This window comes from Rhinoderma darwinii, chromosome 1, assembly GCF_050947455.1.
Source record: "Rhinoderma darwinii isolate aRhiDar2 chromosome 1, aRhiDar2.hap1, whole genome shotgun sequence".
NCBI classification, from domain to species: domain Eukaryota; kingdom Metazoa; phylum Chordata; class Amphibia; order Anura; family Rhinodermatidae; genus Rhinoderma; species Rhinoderma darwinii.
The window spans coordinates 275,917,752-275,945,385 of NC_134687.1; the positions used below are offsets into that span (position 1 = coordinate 275,917,752).

Consider the following 27,634-nt stretch of genomic DNA (forward strand, 5'->3'; position numbering starts at 1 on the left):
GTTCCTCCAGGTGGTCAACTGTCTCTCAGTGGCTACCACCAAAGGATCAAGATTCAGTTCCCTATAACTTGTCAAATTAACCCTTTCAAGACCGAGCTCATTTTGGCCTTCATGACCAGCCCCATTTTCTCAAATCTGATGTGTGTCAATTTATGTGTTAATCACTCTGGAATGCTTTTGCCTATCCAAGCGATTCTGAGATTGTTTTCTCGTGACATATTGTACTTTATGTTAGTGGAAAAATGTGATCAATAAATTCATTGCTTATTTGTGAAAAACACCAAAATTTAGAGAAAATTTGCAAAAATTATGATTTTTCTCATTTTAAATGTATCCGCTTGTAAAACAGATAGTAATACCACACAAAATAGTTACTATTTTACATATTCCATATGTCTACTTTATATTTGCATTGTTTTTTGAACATTATTTTATTTTTCTAGGACGTTACACGGCTTAGAACTTTAGCAGCAATTTCTCACATTTTCAAGAAAATTTCAAAAGGCTATTTTTACAGGGACCAGTTCAGTTCTGAAGTGGCTTTGAGGGCCTTATGTACTAGATAGACCCCATAAATCACCCCATATTAAAAACTGCACCCCTCAAAGTATTCAAAACAGCATTCAGAAAGTTTCTTAACCCTTTAGGCGCTTCACAGGAATTAAAGCAAAGTAGAGGTGAAATGTACAAATTTAATTTTTTTTGCTGAAATTCATTTGTAATAAAAAAAATTCTATAACACAGAAGGTTTTACCCGAGAAATGCAACTCAATATTTATTGCCCAGATTCTGCAGTTTTTAGAAATATCCCACATGTGGCCCTAGTGCGCTAATTTACTGAAAGACCGGCCTCAGAAGTAAAGGAGCATCTAGTAGATTTTGGGGCCTCCTTTTTTTAGAATATATTTTAGGCACCATGTCAGGTTTGAAGAGGTCTTGTGGTGCCAAAACAGTGGAAATCCCCCAAAAGTGAGATGGTTTTGGAAACTACACACCTCAAGGAATTTATCTAGGGGTATAGTTAGCATCTTGACCCCACAGGTCTTTTGCTATATTTATTGGAGTATGTCTGTGAAAGTGAAAATAGACTTTTTTTCTGAAAAAAATATAAAAAAATAATAATATTTGCAAGGAATAAAGATTAAAAAGCACCCCAAAACTTGTAAAGCTACTTCTCCCGATTACGCCAATACCCCATATGTGGTACTAAACTGCTGTTTTGACCCACGGCAGAGCTCAGAAGGGAAGGAGCGCCATTTGGATTTTGAAGCGCAGATTTTGCTGGATTGTTTTTCAGTGCCATGTCGCGTTTGCAACGCCTTGGAGTAAGCAAAACAGTGGAATCCCCCCAAAACTGACCCCATTTTGAAGACTACACCCCTCAAGGAATTTTTCTAGGGGTATAGTTAGCATTTTGACCCCACAGTTGTTTTGCTGAATTTAGTGGAATTAGGCCGTGAAAATTTATCTGAAAAAACATAGAAATGTTTAATTTTTACAATGAATAAAGTAGAAAAATCACCCCAAAATATGTAAAGCAATTTGTCCTGATTTCAGCAATACACCATATGTGGTAATTATTTGAACCCACGGCCGGACTCAGAAGGGAAGGAACAATATTTGGCTTTTGGAGCTCAAATTTAGCTGGAATGGTTTCGGGTGTCACGTCGCATATGCAAAGCCCCTGAGGTACCAAAACAGTGGAAACCTCCCAAAAGTCCCTTTAGGGGACTGGAACGAGCGATCATTAGGTCGCTGGTACAATACACTGCAATACTAATGTATTGCAGTATAATGTCATTTTACAGGCTCCTGTAACAGCGCGATCGCTGTTCCTGTCAGTTAGTCCCGGGTGTCAGCTGTAATACATAGCTGACACCTGCAGAATATGGAGCGGGCGCAGCGCGTGAGCCCGCTCCATATATAACCCCTCGCACCACGACATGCTATTAAGTTGTGGTGTGCGAAGGCGTTAATGCGCAGTGGATGGTGCAAATTGAAAATTTTAATTATCCACTGATGTGCCATTTTAAAGCACAATATATTGTGCCCAGTTTGTGCCACTGAAGACAAATACCTCATACAATGTTGAGCGGGTTCTCCCGGATATAAAATATCATATATGTGGACGTAAGCTGGTGCTTGGGCACGCTGTGGGGCTCAGAAGGGAGGGAACGCCATTTGGCTTTTGGAGCGCAGATTTTGCTTGGTAACTGTTCTGTTTGGGGTTTTGCTGGTATATCAGGTTATAGTGTGGGGGTATGTGTAAACTGGGCAGAGTACATCAGGGCATAATAAGAGGGTATAATAATGGGGTACATAAATAATAATTCGCAGATATGTGGCCAGTGTCGCACTGATAAATGGTGCCCGATCTTATCCGCTTTTGGAACACTCTGCACATTTTGCATCGCCATATTCTGAGAGGCAGAACTTTTTTATTTTTTTCTCCACCAGAGCCGTGTGAGGGCATATTTGTTGTGGGACAATCTGTACTTTTCATTGGTACCATTTTAGGGTACATGTGATTTTTTTTTATCACTTATTAGATTTTTTTGGCAAGCAAAGTGACAAAGAAACATAAATTCGGACAATGTTTTTTGTATTTATTTTTTTTTACAGTGCTCACCGTGCGGTATAAATGACATTTTACTTTATTCTGCAGGTTGGTACGATTACGGCGATACCATATGTATATAGGTTTTTTATGTTTTGTGGCGATTGCGCAATAAAATCACTTTTCGATAAAATTATTTATTTTTTGTGTCACCATATTCTGAGAGCCATAATTTTTTATTTTTCCGTCAAAAAAGCGGTGTAAGGGCTTGTTTTTTGCAGGACGGGTTGTAGTTTTTATTGGTACTATTTTGGGGTACATGCGACTTTTTGATCACTTTTTATTCTATATTTTGGGAGGGTTGATGACCAAAAAATAGTGATTCTGACATTGTCTTTTAATTATTATTTTTTGCGGTGTTCATCGTGCGGGAAAAATATTATAGTTTGGGTCGTTATGAACGCGGTGATACCAAATACGTGTACTTTAACATTTTCATTTTTTTCCTATAATAAAAGACTTATTATAGGAAAAAAAAGCATTTTTTGTTTTTGTAACTTTTATAACTTGTTTTTACACTTTTATAAAACATTTTTATAACTTTATTTTTTACTTGTTTTACTTGAAGACTGGCAGCACTGATCGCTGCTATAATACATTACACTACCTAGGTAGTGTAACGTATTATAAACTGTCAGTGTGACGCTGAGAGTCACACTGACAGGAAGCTTATGAGGACCGGCCTCCGGCTGGTTCTCATAGGCTGCCTTGCATGGCAGACCCGGGGGCCGTTGTATGGCCCCCGGTTCTGCCTTATAACCGACTGCAGCACCCGCAATCGGTCCCCGGGAAAGTTTGTTGTAGCAACAAACTTTCCAGTTCGTTGCTACAACACACTTTCCCTGCGATCACATGACCGGGACCTGAACTAATCAGGTCCCGATCATATCTCCGGGACCAGAGGCAGGTGATAACAGCGCGATCCGGGTGTCAGCGCTACTCTGAGACACCCGGATCGTGCTTTTAACACCCACCGTGAATTCACGTCGGCGCTGCACAGAGCCCAGCAAGTACCGACGTGAATATACAGTGGGCGGTCGGGAAGCGGTTAAGGGAGATCTCATTCCCAAAATATGTAAATTGGGAGGCGATCTGCTATGGTACAGGCAGGTCCTGGCGGGAGCAATAACTAGGAGTAAGTGGAAACATAACGGATTTGGCCCAATTTACCGGTAGACCAGAAAAACTACCAAACTTATCAATCAACTCAAAGAGAGAAGCCAAGGAAGCACCATCATCCGCCAAGTACACCAAAGTGTCATCAGCATATAAAGATATTTTTTCTATTATGTGGTCTCTCGTTATACCTTGTATATCAGAGGAATGGCGGATAGCCACTGCCAGGGGTTCAATGGCCAGGGCAAATAACAGCGGGGAAAGTGGGCAGCACTGACGGGTACCACGTCCCAAGAGAAAGGCGTCCGATATATCCAGATTCGTTCTTACCCTAGCACAAGGTTCTTCATAGAGGAGACGAACAAGTGACAGAAAACTTGGACCAAAATTTAACCTGGAAAGCAGCAACCATAAATAGCGCCACTCAACCGAGTCAAATGCCTTATATGTATCCAGAGAGAACGAACCCAGGAGACTCATTACCCCCTGGCCGCATCAATATTCAGAAACAATGTATGTTAATGTCCGTACACTTCCCCGGCATAAAGTCTGTTTGGTCAGGGTGAACTAAAGACAATATAATCTTCTTTAATCTATTAGCAAGGATTTTGGCTATTATCTTAACATCAGAATTAATAAGCGAATCAGGACGGTATGAATCCGGTAGAGTAGGGTCCTTCCATGGCATCACCACCACAATAAGTGCCCCCCGCATAGACGCTGGTAACCCAACTCAAGAGCATTAGAATAAACGTCACAAAGTCTTGGCACCAAAACCTCACTATTGGCCCTATACCATTCACCCCCCCCCCCCCCAAATCTATCAAGTCCCGGTGTTTTACCCAAAGACTGGACTGAATAGCAGCCTCTATTTCTTCAGCCATAATTGGGCTATCTAACTCAATGGCCTGAGCAGCTGACAGACACCACAAAGGAAGGGAGTGTAAAAAACATCTCCACAGTGCTTACCGGACCATTACATTTGGAACTATATAGTACAGGATAAAAAGCACAAAAGATCTGATTAATTTCCTTCGGGGTAGTACACATCACTCTTTCTAGGGAGAAAATAGATGGAATGGACACACAGGGACGCTCTGAGCGCGACAGATATGCCAGGAGTTTACCGTTCCTATCCCTGAATTCAAATACAATTCAAATGCCTCAGTAGCAAGTACTCGTTTCTTAGTCTGCTCAGTGTGTATAGGAAGAAACTCTCTTTGGGCTCTTGCCCACTGGCTCTTGGCGTCAGGTCGGGGGTTCGCAATATAATCTTGTTCAGCCCTTTGGACCTCACGTCAGGAACCTCTCTTTGGCCCCAAGGGTCTTCCTATATTTAGCCACTCCTGCTACAAATGCTCCTCTCACCGTAGCTTTTTATGCATCCTACATAACTAGCGGGTCTGGGTGGGAGGTATAGTTTTCCCAATATATTACATGAGAGGCCGAGACCACCTCAGTATTATCAAGCCACGCCAGATGTAGCCTCCAGACCTTAGAGGCGATGGGAGGACCCGCTGAGAATGTTAATAGAAGAGCAGAATGATCAGATGTAGGAGTAATAGTAATGGAATTAATTGCAGGTAAAAAGAAAAATCTCTCGAGGCCATTGCAAGGTCAATTCTAGAGAAAGATTTAGGAGTGGATGAATAATACGTGTATAATCGATCAGACGGAAATTTCCAACGCCACACATCCTGAACCTCTGATCTTGACTCTAATACATTGCACTACCGACGTAGTGCAATGCATTTGAGCGGTCAGTCATTCACTGACAGCAGGCCTATTAGGTCACGTCTCTGGGCCCCCCAGAAGGGGGCTTCCATACTTGGCAGACAGGAGGCCATTGTTAGGCCTCCAGTCAGCCAGAACAGCCATCGGAAACCATGCAAATTTGCATTGCGGGGTTCCGATCGGCTAGGAAACACTATAGATGCAGCGCTCGCTTTTGAGTGCTGCATATAAGGAGTTAATCGGCCGGATCGGAGGCCAGCTCCGGCCCTGGCCATGCAGCAGGGTGTCAGCTGTACAGCATTGTATTGTACAACGTACCCTTACATTGCTTTGCGTTAAGTACTCGACTACGATATTCATTCCATCAAAACGTCAAAACTCTTGCACAACTGAGAAAGCAGAAACCATTGGCACCAGATCAGTCACCATTGAAATCAATGGTGATGGAAACGGAAACCTATGGTTTCCGTTTGCTTCAGTCAGGGCTCCTTTCTGACGGAAAGCTCAGACGGAACGTCACAATAGAGCCCTGACTGATATGTGAACGAAAGCCTTAGATGTGATCAATTACAGGTGGATCCTACCCGCTGACACTGACCCAGTCAGTCCCGCAGACCTGAAAGATTCAGGTCTTCGTGCACGATACAGCTGCTCTGCATACAGAATACAGAGCAGCTGTACCTCAAAAAGTTAAAATAATTTTTAATAAATACGAATTATAAACACATGCTTTTTGTTTTTATAAAAAAATATAAAAAAAACACAAAAAAAACGCTTTTGAAGGTTTACATAGCCTTTAAAACTTAATTTAAACAAATAGGTCTTTTTCTGGTGACATTCCCTTTAAAGAGCCATCGTCACAAAACATTGAAACTTTAAAAAAGGCGTCCAGAAGATAAAAAACAAAAAGGGTTAAAACAGCAGCTTTGGGAGGAGGGGATTTTACAAATCTTACCTGGTGGCTTGTTTAGAGGGTTACAGGAAATGCCTCCATTGGAATGGTCACTGTCACCATAGTCATAACTTTCCTGTGTCTTAACTTTTACTTCTCTTTTGGGCCGGGAGGAAGCTTCACGAACGCCAACCTTGAGATTTTCTGACAACTCCTCCAGTATATGCACTGCTTGCCTGTGATAATCCACCTGTGCTTCCACCAAAGCTGAAAGCTGACTTACTTGCTCCACCTGTAAAGGGGAACAGATTATTCAGTCAAATGGCTACCATACTTATCCTTACATGGACTAGACAAAAGCTAAAACAAAATATTAAAGCCGTTTTCCTTTTATAATCTGGAGAAGCAAAATTGGTAAGGAAAAAGGAGATTCTCAGGTACGAGCACATCCGGTTACCGGAATATTAAGGGGAAAGAACGGTGGAAGGTGGCCCCAGGGTAGTTGCAGTAACATACAGGTGTGTCCAAAAAAAAAATATATATTAATTTTTTATTTTTTTAAAAAAAAAAAAAAAAAACAGCCAACAATTGGGTACAGTTGAGAAGCCTCTATATACAATAGACGGTTGGTGAATCCTGACGGTTTTGGGATGATCCACCTGCATTAATCAAATGTGTATGGGCAGTAGAAGAGGCATTATTGTGGGCATTTGCTGAAAGTGCAAATTAAGCCCCCCCCCCTCCTCCTCAAAACAGAACACAGAAAACAGTGACTTGACAACCGCTGGAAGCTGTACATAACCGGATTTTCGAGTACTCATCGTAAAACCCTTTTCTCGTCCAGTTCAATGGGGGACACAGACCGCGCGTATAAGCTGTTGCTACTAGGAGGCTTGACACTATAAATTGAAAAAGTGGCCCCTCCTACAGGATATCCCCTTCCTACATACACTGAGCGATTCAGTCTGTCCGAAAGCTGTAGGAGAAGCAGCAACAAGATAAGAAAGGGTATTTCAAAGCAATAGAGAAGGGTCCCTCAAACGGAAAACCATGAACAAAAAAAAACCTTGAAGACATAATGGGTGGGAGCCGTGTCCCCCGATGAACTGGATGAGAAAAGGATTTTACGGCAAGTACTCAAAAGAATTCGGTTTTCTTGTTTTTTACATTAGGGGACACAGACCGTGAGACGTCCTAGAGCAGTCCCCACGGACGGGAACAGAACACAGGACATGGTCACCCATTTCACAGATGCCTGCAAGACCTTGCGAACCAGGGAAGCGTCTGCTGAGGCAAAGGTGTGCACCTGATAGAACTTGACAAAAGTGTGCAAGGTAGACCATGTGGCCGCATTGTACACCTGTAGGGCAGAAGCTTGATAGCGCACAGACCAGGAAGCCCCAACCTTTCTGGTAGAGTGGACCATGATCCGAATTAGGGGAACTTTACCCCAAATCCGGTAAGCCTCCGAATCTCACAAGCGATCGTGGCCTTAGAGGCCACCAACCCCTCACTGCGATCCTCTGGGAGGATGAAGAAGGAATCAGACTTCCAGAAGGAAGCAGTGACAGAAAGGTAAGTCCGCAGGCTGTGGAGAGAATGCCGACTCAGATGATTGGGAGATGGAGAAAAGGACAGTAAAACAAACTATATCCTCATGAAAAGCCGAAAAACCTTAGGCAAAAAGGAAGGCACCGTGCGGAGCAGCGCCTTGCCCTGATGTAGTGTCATTAATGGAGAACGGCAAGACAGAGCCGCCAATTTGGGGACACTTGATGAAAGTCGGATGAAAACCACTTTCCAGAAAAGATAACGAAGGAAGACTTCTCGGAAAGGTTCAAACGGAGACTACTGCAAGACCTCTAAAACCAAATTGAGATCCCAAGAAGGAATCGGAGGACAATAAAGGGGAACCGCGTGAGCAGCACCCCTGTATAAAAGTCTCGACTACACATTTCGATGCCAAAACGGCAACCAAACAAAACAAAGTGCTAACACCTGTCCTTTCAGGGAACTAAGGGCCAAATCTCCAAGCTACCCTGGAGGAAGGAAAGAACTCTTGATAAAGAAAAAAAAGAGAAAAAAAAAAAAATCACAAAAAGGAGGAAGATTCAAACCTCACACCAACGAAAGTAGGTCTCAGTAAGACGGTAAATGTGGACTGAGGTAGGCTTACTAGCCTTGAGCATAGTGAGGGAAAACACTGATAGACCGCGAGCCCTCAACCGTCACACTGCGACCGTAGAGAGACGTTACAATTCTGATGGAAGAGGGGTCCCTAAAAGAGACTAGGTCGGGATGGAGACGCAATGGCCACGGGATGTCAGCCAGCAGGGATACTACGTCCGCGTACCAACGACAGAATCCCTGCATTCCCTCGGCATTGAGCCGGCGAAAGGAGGAGAGGCAGAAAAAAATGTAAAGGATACTGAAGTTGGTGCATAGAGCCACAAGAGCGTCCACAGCGCAGGCCTTTGGATCCCAGGCTCAGAAGATTAAGCAGGGAACCGGATGATTTAACCTGGATGCCATCAGGTCTCTGAGGCATATCTGGTCAAAGACCACCTGGTGGAGGAACTACTCCCCAGGATCCGCATTTTCGCGACTGAGGAAGTCCGTGACGCAGTTGTAAACCACCGGAATGTGTACTGCCGCCAGAGCAAGAACGTGATCTTCCACACTGGCTAGAATCTCTTTCTGCCGCACTGCAAGTTCCACCCTGGTGATGGAGAAGCCACGGCCGTGATATTGTCCACTTGAACTCTCACCGCATGTCCGGACAGCAACGATATCCAGTGCAGCAGGCAAAGGAAGATGGCTCTCAACTCCAGTAGGTTTATGGGGAAAGAGGAATCCTTTGGAGACCATAGCCCCTGAGCGGTGAGGTTCCAAAAAGTTCCTCCCCAGCTCGAGACTTGCATCTGTGGAGAGGATCTGCCAGTTCAGCAGAAGGAATGAGCGAACACAGGGGGAACCGCCAGGGAAGAGATCCACAACCGAAGTGATCAACGGACTGTAAAGTGACAGTTGAACCATTGATCCAAGGAGTCCAGGGAACAGAGAGAGGATCTCTCGCTGAAGGGGGCGCATGTGGAACTTTGCAAAAGGGGATTGATAGAGACAACAATGCTTCCAAGAACCTTCATGCAGCAGCGAAGCGAGGTCAAAACCGGCCCACAATGAGCAAAAGGACCCATTGTCGTTCCTGAGGAAGGAAGACTCTCGCAGACAGTGTTCCTGGGCGTCGCTTTGACACTCAATCTGCTGGGAAGAAAGCGGGCAACATTTGGAGCGGTTGACAATCCAAGGAGATTGGGAAAAAACCCACGAAACCTTTGGGTCAAGGGGAACCGGAATGATGACCCCTTGAAGGAGCAAAGGGTTAATTGCTCGAAAAAAGGCGGAATGAAAGAAGCACTCTAGAAGAAGGCTGATCAATTTGATTTTGTATCTGGAAGATACCAGTTCCTGAACCCAGGCATCCAAAACGTGACAGAGCCAGACAGCCTTGAAGCGCAGAAGTGAATTGAGCAGGGGCGTACTTATCGGCTCCAACCTTGGCAGACTGAGGAAGGGGTCGCCAGGAGGGGGTGAGCCTTTTATGAACGTTTGGCTCTCTGGTCCTGGAGAGGCCAACTGGAAGACACAGTGTTGGAGAACCCACAGGACTGAAAATGAGGACCTGCCTTCTTTGGGGGGAGGTGAGAGCTCTTGCCACCAGTAGCCTCTGAGATGATTTTGTCTAATCTGGTCCAGAATTGAGACGGGAACCCGAAAAAGGAGTGCAGTAAGGGACCGCTTGAAAGCCTTATCTGCAGAACAAGCTTTTAGCCAGGTCATCCGGTGGACACCAGAAGCCGAAGCCCGAGCTACCAATGACAACATTTGTTCGCCCATTTAGGGACAGCTCTGCTGACTCAGACCTAGGCAAAAAAAAAGGATCCTTGAAGAAGTGGTGTCCGCAATAGGAATAGTAGTAGCTTTGGCCAAACTGGAAACAGGAGGGTCTACCGCCGGAGACTAGACAAGACCCCTCTCTAGGGGGGGGGGGAGAAGGCACCAAGCCGTACCTCCGGTGGGGGGGGGGGGTGAGAGAGAGAGAAGAGACCTGTGAAAATGAAGTCAGTCGAGTGGACCTTGCTTGATTTTGGGGTCTGCTACATGAGGAAGACGTAGATGTAGAGTCCAGGGTAGGTTGACGATAAAAATGAATAATCATGCACATCACGGACTGAGTGATGTTCACTAGGTTACCAATAGTTCTAGTAAGGGAATTGGCCCATTTCAGATTAAAGCCCAACATACCAGGCTTGAGTAACACTGCGGGTGGCCGGGATGCAGGACACACAGGCATTTGGCTAGGAGGCCGGCATGCATCACATAGGGAAGTAGGTAGACCACAAGGAAACTTAGTGCTGCATTTAAAGAATGCATATTAGACTGTAATGGTTGTCTGGTGTGAAGGGTCTTGTTTAGGGTCAGACAATTTAGAAGGGGTCACTACACCACACACTCTTGAAAAAAAAACTGCGAGTGTAGAGAGACTGCGCAGCAATAAACTACCACTAGGAAGTAATGGCTGCCTTCACCTAGGTCTGCTAGGAAAAGGACACACTCCTACAGTGATCTGTAAAACTCATGGACCGAGGTTAGGGTACCTACAGGAGAAAGAAAAAAGCCAAGGGCCACTTCCACCCGGTTTCTAGTGTCTTGTACTCAACCAGAGGCAAAATATGCAGCAAGCACGGTCGAGAGGTGCTGTGTCCCCAGCAGCGTCTGTTCGAATGATAGAGTGACAAAGCGGGGAAGATTCGCCATGCCCCTGAACCACCTTGATTTTCTGCCATTTGTCATGTGGACATGTCTAGCAAGAGCAGAGGACTGATTATCTATGAGGGGATAGTGAAGAAGATGAAAAGCTACTGGAAGAGCGGAGGGCACGCAACCCTCTACTAGTAGTAACCACACACACTGTCAGAAAAAAGCGCCACCGGCACAAGTCTGGCACAAGTATGGCAAAAATGGCACAACCTATAGTAAAAAAATAAAAAATGTTGCCGTCTGCTACAGGCCAGCTGGAAATGGTGCTTATTAAGCGATGAGGGTCTGCAGAGCCCGAGAAAAATAGCGAACAGTGAAAGGAGTCCACCGGTCCAAAGTAGTGTGCTCACAGTTCTGTATCACAAACGGAGGCCCTGGGGAAGGGGGTGTTAAGGTGTTGTGACACGCACCCCTTCAGGTCTACTCCATTGCGACCGTCATCTCCCAGATATGTGACCGCAGTAGGATCTCATCAGTAGTTCACCCTGGAGATGGTGAGACACTGGTTGGAGATGTTGTGAGAGATGCTCCTTAAGCTGGTGGGTGAAAGAGGAGCTTACCACATACTAGTTTTTAGTTAAATTACATTGTTCCCATCATTCTTATAAATCATTTGCTCTCAAGTGACAGGTTTAGCTCTATTAAATTCAGCCACACTCTGTTTGGAAAACACCTACAATACACCAAGGTATCTTCAGGGGCCAGTATGAATAGGTAAGAATAAGAGAGGCATATTCTTTAACATTATAGAAGGTATATCCTTCAACATTATATGTTACATTGCCATGTGAGGAACCGAGAGAGAACACAATAGTTTAGTGGGTGGAGAGAATATGGGTATTTTAGTTACTTTACCAAGTGTGCATGTTTTCTCATGTGCAGCTTAAAAATAAAATTCTAATAACAATTGCTGTGTGATTCTTCCGTTAGGATGCCAGTATCATTGATGAAATCTCATTGCAATCGCGTTTTGTACAGGCAAGGCAGCTTGTTACCACTGAAAGTTAAAAAGTAGTCAAATCAAATTATATATATATATATATATATATATATATATATATATATATATCCCAGTTCCTACAGCGGAAATATCCATGATGATAGGAATAAACGCCCCTTTTTGTTTTTTTTATTCCCAGGCAACCTTGTTACAATTAATAGAGTAAGGAATATTTATTTTTCTTACATCAGTATCCAAAAGATTTAGCATACTTGTCTCTGCCACTTCTTTAGATTCTATAAACTTCTCCAAGGCTTGCCTCAACTCTTCATCTGGGATCTTTCCTTGGCGTTTTTTTTTGTAGTCATAATCCAACCGGCGACCTTCTAATTTCTTCAGGTGGTGCTGAAAGAAAGAAGAGGTAAATTTATTACCCATGAAGAGAAAGAACGAATATGTATAAATTTGGGCAGCGTAAGACAAACTTAAGTGCAAAGCAAATATTTCTCTCTATGGGAGCTCAGACAAGAGGCACTGCACTATGATAACAGTGATGCCCCATGCACCTGACCGTAAAAACGCCCGTAATTACGGGCCCATAGACTCCTATTGGCCACGGGTACCTTCCCGTTTGCGTACGGGAAGGTGCCCCGGCCATTGAAAAATATAGAACATGTCCTATTTCAGGCCGTAATTACGGCACGGGAAGGCCCATAGAAGTCTATGGGGCTCCCGTAATTACGGGAGTGTTGCTAGGCGACGTCAGGGAATTTAAATTTTGGAATAAAGAGAAGCAGAGAAAATGGCGTCTGAGCGATCATGTGACCCTTTTAAGGTGTTTGGACATGATTGTGACATTTCCAGCCCCCCTTTTTTTTTACGTGACCGTAAATACAGGTTACGGACGTGTGACAAAGGACCCGTATTTATGGCCAGTATTTACGGGAGAGAAAAAATCCGGTCGTGTGCATGGGGCCTAAATAAGTAAAAAAGCACTCAAGTGAAAACGGTTATCATTTAAGAACAGCATACAGGATTACCTGAGTACCTGATTACCTATAAAAGGAAGTGCAGTTTATGAAGATTTATCTATAGCACAGAAAACTTCTGGACAACCCCTGTCAATATGTCTTATTAGATATATACTAGAATTCACAGTACTCTTATTAGATATATATACTAGATGTTTTAGTCCTGCCAGACCTTGATCATAAAGTCATTAAATGGAAAAAATAGAAAATAAGCAAAATAAAAGAAATCATGTAATAGAGTAATTCCAAAACAATAACTTGCTAGTATACAATAAAGTTAACCTTGTGAACAGTTTTGCATTATACAAGAGCTATACATAAATTTCAATACATTAGAGTTACGATACTATGGACGGATGTTTAATAAAACATAACAAAATTAAATTACTTTCTATGACTATGTTCAATACGGCTCAATGAATAGGGAGACCCTTTGTCAATGGTGCAGATTTACTAAGAGTGCCGCTTCATATGCCAGTCTTAGGCCCTATGCACAAGACCATATTTTTCATCCATCCGTAAATACTGTCCGTAAATACGGATCCATAGTCATCCGTAGATCCACATAATACGAAGGGTGTCCGTAATAATGATCCGTAACGCATTCGTATTTACGGATCCACACAAAAACAGAGAGGAATCTAGGGTAATCCCCTGGTGTCGCATAGCAATGCTTCAGTAATTATGGATGGCTACGTATGCACATCCGTAATTATGGAAGCGCCCATAGACACGGAAAGCTGTCCGTAGCCCATAGAAATTAATGGGTCTGTAATTACGGCCTTCGGCCTCATGCACACGGCTGTGCCCATAATCACTGCCCGCAATTGCAGGCATGGCCGACCGCAGCCCGCATTTTTGGGACGTTTTCCCATACAAAGTATGGGAGCACGGCCCGTAAAAGCGGGAAAATAGGACATGCTCCATAATTCCAGGCACAGTTCTACGGCACGGCATCCATAGCAATACGGAAGGGTGTGCGCGGCCAATAGAACTAAATGGGTCCGTAATTGCGGAAATTTTTTACGCTCGTGTGTATGGGGCCTTAGACTGTAGGCCGCTGGAGTAAGATGCAACAAATTTATTAAAATAAATTTATTGAAGTCAACAAACTGAGCACAATAATGCTATATTTATATTATACTAATACGCTGTGCAAACACAACCCAATAGAATGCTCCCACTAGCTGAGGATTGGATACACGGTTGAGAACTAGTATACTTTATTAATATCTACTAAAAAATATATATGCGGTGTAAATTTATAATAAAGAAAAACATGCGCTATGAACTGACTATTATTCACTGTATATTTTGATTTGAAAAACCATTGGTAAAGAATAGATAGTACCAGTCTAAATCTCCTTTAGGCCTTATTCACACGAACGTGTGCATTTTGCGTGTCATCAGTATGTGCTGCGTGATTTTCACGCATATGCCATGCTTATGACACGTGGTTTTGAAGTTTAGAAAAAGAAATGATGGAAGTGCTTTTATTTTTTCCTTCATTACTTTACTGTTGCGCGAATCACGCGCGTCACACGGAAGTGCTTCCGTGTGCCGTGCGCGATTTCCAAGCACCCATTGACTTCAATGGGTGCGTGATGCGTGAAAAACGGCCAAGTATAGGACATGTCATGAGTTTTAGGCAGCTGACATACTGCGTGAAAATCACGGACTGTCTGAACAGCCCCATTCACTAACATAGGTCCGTGCGACGCACGTGATTTTCACGTGCATATCACGGACGTAATACACGTTAGTGTGAATAAGGTCTTAGAAACATGGAGCTTATACGCACTCCTATTTCTTCCAGAGACACATTTCATTCCTTTATACAGCAGCGAAACATTCATTGCATGATAAAACATTCACTGTATTGACAGGGATCACTAGGAAAGAAGAGTGAGCATTCCGCTCGCCTGCCAAATGTGATGTAGTACATAAAATTTGTATATTGCTGCAGCAGTCAATACATGATCAGTTAATTAAAAAACAATCCATCCTCCCAACACGTTTCACTGCGGCGTCTTCAGGTAAGTAGTGGCCATTACAAATGGCGCCCATGACAAACAGACTGGGTGAAAGGTTTTAAAAGGAGGCGCGAATTTCATTGTAATGCTCAATGGCTGAAAGCAACGCTCCCCTCCTCTGCTGATCATGTGCTTTCTCTGGCCAATCACAGAGGCCAAAGCTCCTTCTTACATACACTGATTGGAGAGACATGGGGCATGATACTTCGTTACACAGACAAGTAGCTAAGGTAAATTAATGCATTAACTTACTCTGCAACAATGTGGCTACAATGGATCACTCAGTTGCAATAATAATCATAAATAATAATGGTCAAATCTGGAATCTTTGGTTTTGAACTTGTTGCATCCAATACAATTCTATATCTATATAGAAAAGAATCAGATACCATTTATGAAATATTTTAAATTAATGTTTTTATTTTTAAAAACCCTGAAATGATTACATTGAGTACCAATTGGTTATCACATTGTTTAACCCCTTAACGCTCCATGACCTACTATTAGGTCATGCTAACTGTAGCGTTCGCGCTCAGTGACCTAATAGTAGGTCATGGAGTAAACACGGCGCCGTTCGCGCGGGGCGCATTCATGAGCTGTGATAGCTGCTGTTTCCGACAGCAGACTATCACTGCTCAATGTGCCGGGACCGATCGTGGAGCTCCCCCGCCGATTAACCCCTCAGAAGCCGCGTTGAATAGCGATCGCGGCTTCTTAGGGGTTAATCCGCCATCGCCGGCCTGCTACACGATAGCGGCCGGCAATGGTGACTATGGCAACCGGACACCAAACAATGGCGTCCGGCTATGCCATAGACGGAAGCCTAGTGGGTCCTGACAAAGTCAGGACCCACTATGCTTGCTGTCAGTGAGTAGCTGACAGTTCTAATACACTGCACTACGCATGTAATGCAGTGTATTAGAATAGCGATCAGGGCCTCCTGCCCTCAAGTCCCCTAGTGGGACAAAGTAATAAAGTAAAAAAAAAGTAAAAAAAAAAAGGTGTAAAAATAAGAAACTAAAAGTTTTAAAAGTAATAAAAGTAAAAGTCCCACTTTTTCCCTTATCACTCATTTATTATTAATAAAAATATATAAACAAACAAATAAACTATACATAATTGGTATCGCCGCGTCCGTAACGGCCTGAACTACAAAATTATTTTGTTATTTATCCCGCACGGTGAACGCCGTAAAAAAAAATATTAATAAACCGTACCACAATCACAATTGTTTGGTCACTTCACCTCCCAAAAAATGGAATAAAAAGAGATCAAAAAGTCGCATGTACCGAAAAATGGTACTGATCGAAACTACAGTTCGTTACGCAAAAAATAAGTCCTTGCACGGCTTTATTGATTGAAAAATAAAAACGTTCTGCCTCTTAGAATAAGGTAACACAAAAAGTGAATGATTGTTTATAAAACGTATTTTATTGTGCAAACGCCATAAGACATAAAAAAAAAAACTATAAACATAGGGTATCGCCGTAATCGTATCGCCCCGCAGATTAAAGTGAATATGTCATTTATAGCGCACGGTGCACGCAGTAAAAAAAAAAGAATAAAAAAACAATAGTAGAATTGCTGTTTATTAGTCACCACGCCACCTAAAAATAGAATAAAAACTGATCAAAAAGCTGCATGCACCCCAAGAAAACTACAGTGGATTCCTCAAGGGGTCTAGTTTCCAAATTGGGGTCACTTTTGGGGGGGGTTTCCAATGTTTTGGCACCACAAGACCTCTTCAAACCGGACATGGTGCCTAATAAAAAAAGAGGCCTCAAAATCCACTAGGTGCACCTTTGCTTCTGAGGCCGGTGCTTCAGTCCATTACCGCACTAGGGCCACATGTGGGATATTTCTCTAAACTGCAGAATCTGGGCAATACGTATTGAGTTGCGTTTCTCTGATAAATCCTTTTGTGTTATAAAAAAAATGGTATAAAGAGGATTTTCTGACAAAAAAAAAAAAAGTAAATTTCACCTCTACTTTGCTCTAAATTTCTGTGAAACACCTAAAGGGTTCATAAACTTTCTAAATGCTGTTGTGAATACTTTGAGGGGTCTAGTTTCTAAAATGGGGTGTTTGATAGGGGTTTCTAATATATGGGCCCCTCAAAGCAACTTCAGAACTGAACTGGAACCTAAAAAAATAAATAAATGAGGAAATACTTCGCTTCTCACATTATACTGATAATGAGCCGTGCCCACCCCGAGATTACCCCAGTTTTGACCGTTTGTATAAACGGAGACCCCTATTAGACCGTTTCAGTGCCCGGTTTTCCCAAGCATACACCCCCGAGAAGTGTTTTTCTATTGATGAGTCCCTGTTACATTTTAAAGGGAGGGTTAAATTCCGCCATTACCTGCCGGGTAAGAGGGCAAGGTATGGCGTGAAGATGTATAAGCTGTGCGAGAGTGCATCAGGGTATACCTACAGATTTAGGATATATGAAGGAAAGGCCACCCCCCAAACCAGACTGCATCCTGGACTACAATAGGTACATGGGAGGGATGGACTTGTCAAATCAAGTCCTGAAGCCCTACAGCGCCATGCGGTGTGGTATAAGAAGCTGGCCGGGCACATCATACAGATGGCTTTGTACAATGCGTACGTGCTACGTCGATGTGCAGGCCAGAGGGGAACTTTCCTGGAATTTCAAGATCTAATCTTTAGGGACCAGGAAGGGGGGGCACCCAGTACTTCTGGAAGCGAGGCCACACGCATCGTACCAGGGCAACACTTTCCAGGAGAAGTTCGCCAAACCGGTGGAAAGGGAAAGAGTCAAAAGAGGTGCAGAGTCTGCTATAAGAGGGGGATAAGGAAGAACACTATATACCAATGTGAAACGTGTCCCGAAAAACCAGGGCTCTGTATAAAAGATTGTTTTAAAATGTATCATACATCCCTTGATTTTTAATTTCCCCTGATGCACTCCGCACAGCTTACCCCCCTCATCTTTCCCTTCTGAGCACTGCCGTATGCCCAGGCAGCTGATAACAGCCACATGTAGGGTATTGCCGTACCCAGGAGAACCCACATTACAATTTAAGGGGTGTATATCTCCGGTGGCGCATGCTGGGCACAATATATTGGACACTGAAATGGCATATATATATATATATATATATATATATATATATATATATATATATAAAATTGCAAATCTCACACTGCACCATCTGCTGCGCATTATCTTTTACACAGTACCTGTGGGGTCAAAATGCTCACTACACCTCTAGATGAATGTCTTAAGGGGTGTAGTTTTTAAAATGTGGTCACTTCTCGGGGGTTTCAACTGTACTGGTACCTCAGGGGCTTCTGCATACATGACTTAGCACCAGAAAAGCTCCAGTAGGCCAAATGGTGGTCCTTTCCTTCTGAGCCCTCCCATGGGCCCAAACGGCAGTTTATCACCACAAATGGGGTATTGCCGCACTAAGTACAAATTGGGCAACAAAATGGGGTATGTTGTTCCCTGTGAAAATAAGAAATTTTGATCAAAAATGACATCTTATTGGAAAAAATATCATTTTTTTCATTTCACAGCCCAATTCAAATAGGTGCTGTGAAAAAACTGTGCGGTCAAAATGATAACAAAAACCATAAATGAATTCCTTGAGGGGTGTAATTTCCAAAATGGGGTCACTTCTGGTGGGTTTCCATTGTTTTGATACCTCAACACCTCTTCAAACCTGGCATTCTGCCTAAAATATATTCTAATAAAAAAGAGGCCTCAAAATGCACTAGGTGCTTCTTTGGCTTGTGTTTTAGTCCACGAGCGCACTAGAGGCACATGTGGGACATTTCTAAAAACTGCAGAATCTGGACAATACATATTTTGTAGTATTTCTCTGGTAAAACCTTCTGTTACAGAAAAACATTGAATAAAATTGAAATTCAGCAGAAAAAATGAAATTTGCATATTTTCACCTCCACTTTGCTTTAATTCCTGTGAAATGCCTGAAGGGTTAAAAAACTTTCTATATGCTGTTTTGAATACTTTGAGGGGTCTAGTTTTTAAAATGGGGTGTTTTATGGGGGTTTCTAATACATAGGCCCCTCAAATCCACTTCAGAACTGAACTGGTACCTTCAAAAAAAGGCTTTTGAAATTTTCTTAAGAATATGAGAAATTGCTGTTTATGTTCTAAGCCTTGTAACGTCCAAGAAAAATAAAATAATGTTCAAAAAACGATGCCAATCTAAAGTAGACATATGGGAAATGTGAACTAGTAACTATTTTGGGTGGGATAACCGTATGTTTTTCAAGCAGATGCATTTAAATTCTGAAAAATGCTATTTTTTGTAAATTTTCTCTAAATTTTGCAGTTTTTCACAAATAAAGGCTGAGTATATCGACCAAATTTTACCACGAACATGAAGCCCAAAGTGTCACGAGAAAACAATCTCAGAATCGCTTGGATAGGTTTAAGCATTCCAACGTTATTACCACATAAAGTGAAATATGTCAGATTTGAAAAATGGGCTCTGAGCCTTAAGGCCAAAACAAGGCTGCGTCCTAAAGGGGTTAAAGATGTTAGTGCTTTATTAAAAACGTTTATATTCATTTGTGTGTTTGTGTTTTACTTTTTCTTATTTTTACACTTTTTCTGCCCTATGGGGGCTGCCATTTTTTGTTCCATTTCTGTATGTGTCGATTAACGACACATACAGACATGGAATACGGCAGCCACAGTCCCATAGGGACTCCCGTCGAACGGCTCCCGTCCCATTGACTTCAGTGTACGGCGTCTGTGTGTGAACTGCGCATGCGCCGCTCCCACACAGTCCAATTCGAAATTGGCGCCGTCCGGCGCCATTTTCCTGTGGACCGGAAGTCGCGGCCGGACAGTAATATTACTACTTCCGGTCGCGGCTTCCGGATTTGTGCACTTGGACCAGCGGCAGCAAACGGAGCGGACGGGCCGGAGGGAGCCGCGGCGGCAGGAGCAGGTAAGAGATTTCAATGTATGTTCGTGTTTGTGTGTGTTTACTACTGTATGTAAACCTACTACACGGTGTGTTAGCTCAAAAAATGGCGACACACAGTGTAGGAGGTTACACCGTTCAAACCCCTCGTTTATCCCGGCACTAGCCAGGATAAAGGAGGGGGGGATGCTGAGAGCTCACTAGAGCGAGGGCTTTTTACCCAATTTTGCAAAGCTGCAATTTTGGGAATAGCTCCATCTAGTGACCAAAAATGGGTAGTATTATAAATTAGAATTTATTTATATTTCCTGACTCGTGAAAAAAATTAAAAAAAATTGAACAATGTTTAATCACCCACACACTAAATGTTTAATTTAAAAAAAAACAACATGTTTTTCTGGCAACACATTGCCTTTAAGGCCCAAACTAGGCTGCGTCCTTAAGGGGTTAAAGTAACCACTATAAAATTATTTTTACAATACATGATTACTAAATTATTTCTACTGTATGACCTCAATATTCTCTATTTGTATTATAAATCACACATTTTGTTATAGGTCATCTTGTCCAGTGTTTGACGAAATTAGAGAGACAGCGCTAACTTTCTCCTATCAATTCCCCAATGGCACACCGAGGCTATCCTACTGCTATAAATATCATCACTTCTGTAAAGATTTCATGTATTGGTATCAGAAATGGAGACGGAGGGAAAGAAAAAGGAGAAAGTATGAGTACTTAAAGGGAAGGTGTCACAGAATTTTATTTTTTTTACATGTCATTGCTTTTAGTAGGTTATTAAAATACATTTATTTGGGTTTTACTTTTTTCCTTTCTTTTACTTCTCTATGGGGGCTGACATTTTTTTTTTTCATCTCTGTATGTGTCGATTAACGACACATACAGAGATGGAATACGGCACATACATCCCCATAGAGAATGCGAACGGGAGCCGTTCCATTCACTATAGCGTGCGCCGCTCCCACACAGTCCAAAAGGAAGGTCTTCGGCAGAGCGACATCCGGCGCCATTTTCATGTGGACCGGAAGCCGCGGCTGGACAGTAAGACAACTACTTCCGGTCGCGGCTTCCGTCCATATGTTCAGAAGCAAGGACTAGGAGCGGAGGCGGCAGGAGCAGGTAAGTTAATGTTTGTGTATGTGAGGTATGTGTATGTTCGTGTTATACTGTGTAATTACCACTGTATCTAATCCTCCTTCACTGTGCATTCGCTCAACAAATGGCGGCACACAGTGTAGGAGGTTTGAACATTCAACCCCCTGCTTTCTCCTGGCACTAGCCAGGATAAAGGAGGGGGGATTGTTTGAGGGCAATAGAGCGAGTGTGTCTTCTCCAATTTTGCAGCATAAAGCAATGAGGTTGCTTTACCACATGCCAATGCTGCAATTTTGGGAATTGCTCCCTCTAGCGACCAGCACTTTCCTGACTTGTGAAAAAAATTAGAACAATGTGTAATCATTTATATACTGTTTAACTAAAAAAAAAAAAAAAAAATTTCTAGCGACCCATTCCCTTTAAAGTGTACCTAACCTCATGTAGCGTGTACATGAGGAACAACGCTATTTCTGCCCATTATATAACAATGTGTATGTGGCGGTTTTTTTTCTTAACAGTTTTCCCCCTGCAGGCTCTCTCTCTAATTCTCAGTGGTCTGAAAGCTAGTGGGCATAGCCTAACTGTAATTAGGTCTTCTATACACAGATAGAAATAGGAGAGCAGGACTGACCTCTTCTCTATCATGTCTATAGAAGCTGCAGCAGCACGGAAGAAATTATACAGCAGTAATGAGGTGTGTGTGTGTGTGTGTGTGTGTGTGTGTGTGTGTGTGTGTGTGTGTGTGTGTGTGTGTGTGTGTGTGTGTGTGTGTGTGTGTGTGTCTGTGTGGTCTCATGAGCCAAGGCTGTAGAGACTAGGAATGCACGATGCATCTAAACTTCGATACAGTCCACCCCCAAACGGTCCAATACCGTTATTTAATGTATTTCGATACTAAGCTGTGCGCCAGCTTAGTATAGTAATACATGAATGTATGAGAGCGGGGCTGGGGCTGTGTAATACAGTCATAGCCCCTCTCCCGAGTCCTGACAAGTGTGTGTGCACGGATAGCGTGAGGTGATGCGGCCGGCGCTGCACTAATGAGCAGTGGCACTGAAGACCGAACATGGCGAGCGCAATGCAAAACACCCCCATGTTCTCGGTCTTCAGTGCCTGAACCACTGCTGATTAGTGCAGCGCCAGCCGCATCACCTCATGCTGACCCTGCGCGCACTTAATGTCAAGAGCGGGGCAATGGCTGTATTACACAGCCGCAGCCCCGCTCTAAACGGCGAAGGTCAGAGAAACCTCATCTTCGCCGCTATTCTCTTGAATGCTGCGATCAAAGCGGACTGCAGCATTCAGGGGAAAATTAGAAGGGGGGATGCCATATATGGGCAGACAGCTCAGGGTACATTGAAGGACCCCAGAGCTGTCTTACCATATTTCCTGTTAGGACATATCTAGGCATGTCCTAAAAACTGCCTGTGTATTATCCGTACACAGGCTAACGTACTGGCATATAGATATATGCCAGTACATTAAAGTTTAAAAATAAAAGTAAAAAAGTAATATTACATTTAACCCCTTAATGACCGGGCATGTTTGTACCTTAATGACCAAGCCAGATTTGTCAAATCTGGTATGTCTGACTTTATCAGAGAATAACTCTGTGAAAGTTTTGAATATCCAAGTAATTCTGACATTGTTTTTTCGTCACATGTTGTACTTTATTTTAGTGGTAAAAGTAGACTGATACGATTTGCGGAAATTAAATAAAAAAATAGAAAAATGGAAGAAATATTGTAAAAATTTCCATTTTCCCCTATTTTTAACTGCAATATGTCACATATGTACACATACTGTAAAATTTTTGTAATTAAATATATATTTCTATCTCTTTACTCCATTTTGGCAGCACTTTTGAAAAAATAAAATAGATTTTCAGCAATTTAGAGGACTTACAAATTGAATAATAATTCTATAAATTTTGAAGTACATTTTGTTTTCCTGCACCAAGCCAGGTTTTCAGAGGCTCATAGGTGTCAGAATGGTGATAACCCCCTCAAATGACCCCATTTAGAAAACTAGACCCCTTAAGGTATTTACCTAAGTGTATAGTAAGTATTTTGACCCCACAGTTTTTTGCTAAATTTAATACATAGCAGGTGAAAAAAAAAAATTACACTTTTTTTCCTAAAAGTATCAGTTTGAAGACCAATTTCTTTGTAAAGCGACCATGAGAATGAAGAAACACACCACAAAATCTATCACCCTGTTTCTCCTGTTTTCAAAAATACCAACATTGTGGCCCTAATGCGCTGCCTGGACACACGGCAGGACCCAAAAGGAAGGGAGCACCCGGAGGCTTTCAGGACTCATATTTTGCTTGAAAACGTTTTAGGCCCCACTGTACATTTGGAGAGGCTTTGAGCTGCCAGAACGATAGAAACTCCCCATAAACGACCCCATTTAGAAAACTAGACCCCATAACGTAATTATTTAGGTGTATAGTAAGTGTTTTGACCCCACAGTTCTTTGCTAAATTTAATGCATATCAGGTGAAAAAAAAAATAATTTCACTTTTTTCATAAAAGTATTTGTTTGAAGACCGATTTCTTTGTAAAGCGACCATGAAAATGAAGAAACACACCCCAAAATCTATTACCCTCTTTCTCCTGTTTTCAAAAATACCCACATTGTGGCCCTAATGCGTTGTTTGGACACACGGCAGGGCCCCAAAGGAAGGGAACACCCGGAGGCTTTCAGGACTCATATTTTGCTTGAAAATGTTTTAGGCCCCAATGTACATTTGGAGAAGCTTTGAGCTGCCAGAATGATAGAAACTCCCCATAAACTACCCCATTTCGAAAACTAGACCCCTTAAGGTATTTATCTAGGGGTATAGTTAGCATTTTGACCACACAGGTTTTTCGCTAAATATATTGAAATTAGTCTGTAAGAATTAAAATGTACTTTTTTTCTGAAACAACATAGAAATTTTTATTATTTACAAGGAATAACGAAGAAAATGCACCCCAACATTTGTAAAGCAATGTCTCCCGATTACGACAATACCCCATATGTGGTAATAAACTGCTGTTTGGACCCACAGCAGGGCTCAGAAGGGAAGGAGCGCCATTTGGATTTATGATTTTGCTGGAATTGTTTTCGGTGCCATGTCGCATTTGCAATGCACTGGAGGGACCAAAACAGTGGAAACCCACCAAAAGTGACCCCATTTTGGAAAAACCTTCAAGGAATTTTTCTAGGGGTATAGTGAGCATTTACACCCCACGGGTCTTTTGCAGAGTTTATTGGAATTAGGGCGCGAAAATTAATATCAAAATTTTTTCCACTAAAATGTTGCATTTTCTCATTTTCACAAGGGATAAAGGAGGGAAAAAAAAACAACCATTTTTTTATAAAGCAATTTCTCCCAGAAATACCCAACATGTTGTCATACGTTTTTTCATTAGAAATGAATTAACCCTTTCAGGACTGATCCATTTTTTGCTTTCATATTTTAGATTTTCACTCCCCGCTTTCCAAGAGTCATAACTTTTTTATTTTTCCATCAATAGAGTGGTGTGAACGCTTATTTGTTGCGGGACAATCTTTAGTTTTCATTGGTACCATTTTGGGGTACATGCGATTTTTTTTGATCACTTTTTATTCAATTTTTTTGCAATCCTGAGTAAAAAACAGGAATTCTGACACCGTTTTTTAGGTTTTCTTTTTGCGGCGCTCACCGTACGCTATAAATTACATTTTTACTTTATTCTGCAGGTTGGTACGATTACGGCGATACCATATGTATATAGGTTTGGTCCTTTTTTTTAGCGTTTGCGCAATAAAATGACTTATTTATAAAAAAAAAAAATTCTGTGTCACCATATTCTGAGAGCCATAATTTTTTAATTTTTTAGTCAAAAAAGCTGTGTAAGGGCTTGTTTTTTGCGGGATGGATAGAAGTTTTTATTGGTACTATTTTCGGGTACATGCGACTTTTTGATCACTTTTTATTCTTTATTTAGGGAGCGGTGGTGACCCAAAAAATTGCGATTCTGTTGTCGTTTTTTATTGATTTTTTTTTGGGGTGTTCATCGTGCGGGAAAAACAACATTATAGTTTTATAGTTGGGTTCGTTACGAACGCGGTGATACCAAATATGTGTACTTTTTTAACGTGTTCATTTTTTTTCTATAATAAAAGTCTTATTATAGGAAAAAAAGCATTTAGTGTTTATAGAACTTATAACTTTTATTTTTACACTTTTATTACTTTTTTTTACTTTTTTAACTTGTCCCACTAGGGGACACTTAGTCTTGCAGCTTTGATCGCTGCTAGAGTACATTACACTACACACGTAGTGTAATGTACTCTGTCATTGTGACGTGAATGTCACACTGACCGGAAGCAGAGGAGGAACGGCCGGACGCTGTTCCTCCGAGGCTTCCGTGCATGGCAACCCGGATGTCATTATCTGACCTCCGATTGCCGTGACAAGCATCGGTAGCCCCCACGATCACTTCGTGGGGGCTGCTGATGTGCTTCAAACCACTTAAATGCGGCGACTGCAATCCGTCGCCGCACTTAAGGGGTTAACTGCCGAAATCAGCGGCGATGGTCCGCTGTCCGGCAAGACTGATGTCTCAGCTGTCGGGGACAACTGTCAGCGGGTCTGTCACTCTGTGATTACACAGAGTGACAGTTTGAAATGCGGACGAAAATGAACGTCATGGTGCGGGAACTAGCAGCCGACCATGACGTTCATTTTCGTCCTTGGTCGTTAAGGGGTTAAAAAAAATACACATACACCTTTTTTACAATAAACATTAAAATAAGTCTCGATACATAAAATATACACATTCGGTATTGGCGCAGCTGTAATAACCTGCACAACATTTATGATCTGTACGTTGTAAAAAAAAATAAAATAAAAACTGCTTTCTTTCAGTGATTGTGAGGCACAAGGTGTGATGAATTTAACCTCCATGTGCCTCAAATTAATAGTAATTAACCCCATCATGTACCTTACACATTAACCCATTATGACTGGCAAACATGATGGAGTTCATCACTATTAATGTGAGGCACATTCAAAATTGATCACATCTCGTGGATCACATAAGAAAATGGAAGAACTTTTTTTTTTTTTTTCTACTATTGGTATCGTTTTGGTATCAAAATCGCTATACTACACAAAGTATCGGTATCAAGGTCCAAATTCTGGTATCGTGACATCCCTAGTAGAGACACAGCCCTGGTCATGAGCACCGGCTTCACAACAAGGCAGGACAATTTGTCATTGTCCTGCTTTGTTTGGAAGCGATGGAGACAGGAGATACTGCTTTGATCTCCTGTCTCCATTTTAAACTTCTCACGCGCTCTCGAGGGATGTTATCACCATGCCAACACGTTAGCTGGGGGCGAGCGCCACTCTCCCCCCTTTACGAGCATACCAATAGGGTTTAAATAGCCCTGTGTCGGTACGCTCAGGAGAGCAGCCTACCTCCCTCAAAACTCCACCGACGAAGAGCAGCTGAGTACTGCCTCCCACACCACCAACGGAACTCACTTCTCCAGTGGGACCTCACTCTCCACCAACGACCTGCTCCTGTCTCCTGCTCCTGTTCACCAGACACCTACAGCTCTCACTTCCTGCTCACCAGACACCAACAGACCTCTTTACCCCCATGCACCGCTAAGTATCTTCCCTCTCTCTCCTACCCTTCTCCCCATAACCCTACTTTCCCTATTAACACTTTTCCTTCCCTGGTCTACAGATTTCCCCTGGTATTTAACCCCTTGAGTGCATAGGGAAAGTTAGAGCCAGGTGGGGGTGGGTCACAGAAGCAGGCATGAGTGAGTACACTGTAAGGGCTTATTCAGACGAACGTGATATACTTCCGTGCAACGCGCGTGATTTTCACGCGTCTCGCACGGACCTATATTAGTCTATGGGGACGTGCAGAAAGTCCGTGTTTTTTACGCAGCGTGAGTCCGCTGCGTAAAACTCACGACATGTCCGTTCTTTGTGCGCATTTCGCGCATCACGCACACATTGAATTCAATGGGTGCGTGAAAATCACGCGCACCACACGGAAGCACTTCCGTGGGACGCGCATGATTGACACAGCAGTGAAAAGTATGAATGAAAACAGAAAAGCACCGCGTGCTTTTCTGTTTACAAACATACAGAGTGTCATAATGATGGCGGCTGCGCGAAAATCACGCAGCCGCGCATCATATGATGATGCCACACGGAGCGGTTAAGTGCCTTTTGCGCTCACAAAACGCACACGCTGGTGTGAATCCGGTCTAACTTGTATGTATGTTAGTTAAGTGGGTGGGTTTTAGTATAGTATTATATTGTATTGTACTGGTACTGTGGCACGTGTGGTATTAGTGTACTTAGTACATATTAAGTTATTTTATGTATTTAGGTATGCTGATGGTATAT

General features: G+C 42.5%; 1 protein-coding gene across 2 annotated transcripts in view; it reads right to left on the minus strand.

The window, feature by feature from the left end:
* The window catches only part of SH3GL1 (SH3 domain containing GRB2 like 1, endophilin A2), a 158,938-nt gene that overhangs the window by 24,618 nt on the left and 106,686 nt on the right, over window positions 1-27,634 (minus strand). For both annotated transcript variants that reach the window (XM_075864257.1, XM_075864264.1), the window contains 2 exons: window positions 12,367-12,525; window positions 6,423-6,651 (listed from right to left, as the gene is read on the minus strand). In XM_075864257.1, coding sequence (XP_075720372.1) covers window positions 6,423-6,651; window positions 12,367-12,525 — 388 coding nt within the window. The remainder of the gene's footprint in view (window positions 1-6,422; window positions 6,652-12,366; window positions 12,526-27,634) is intronic.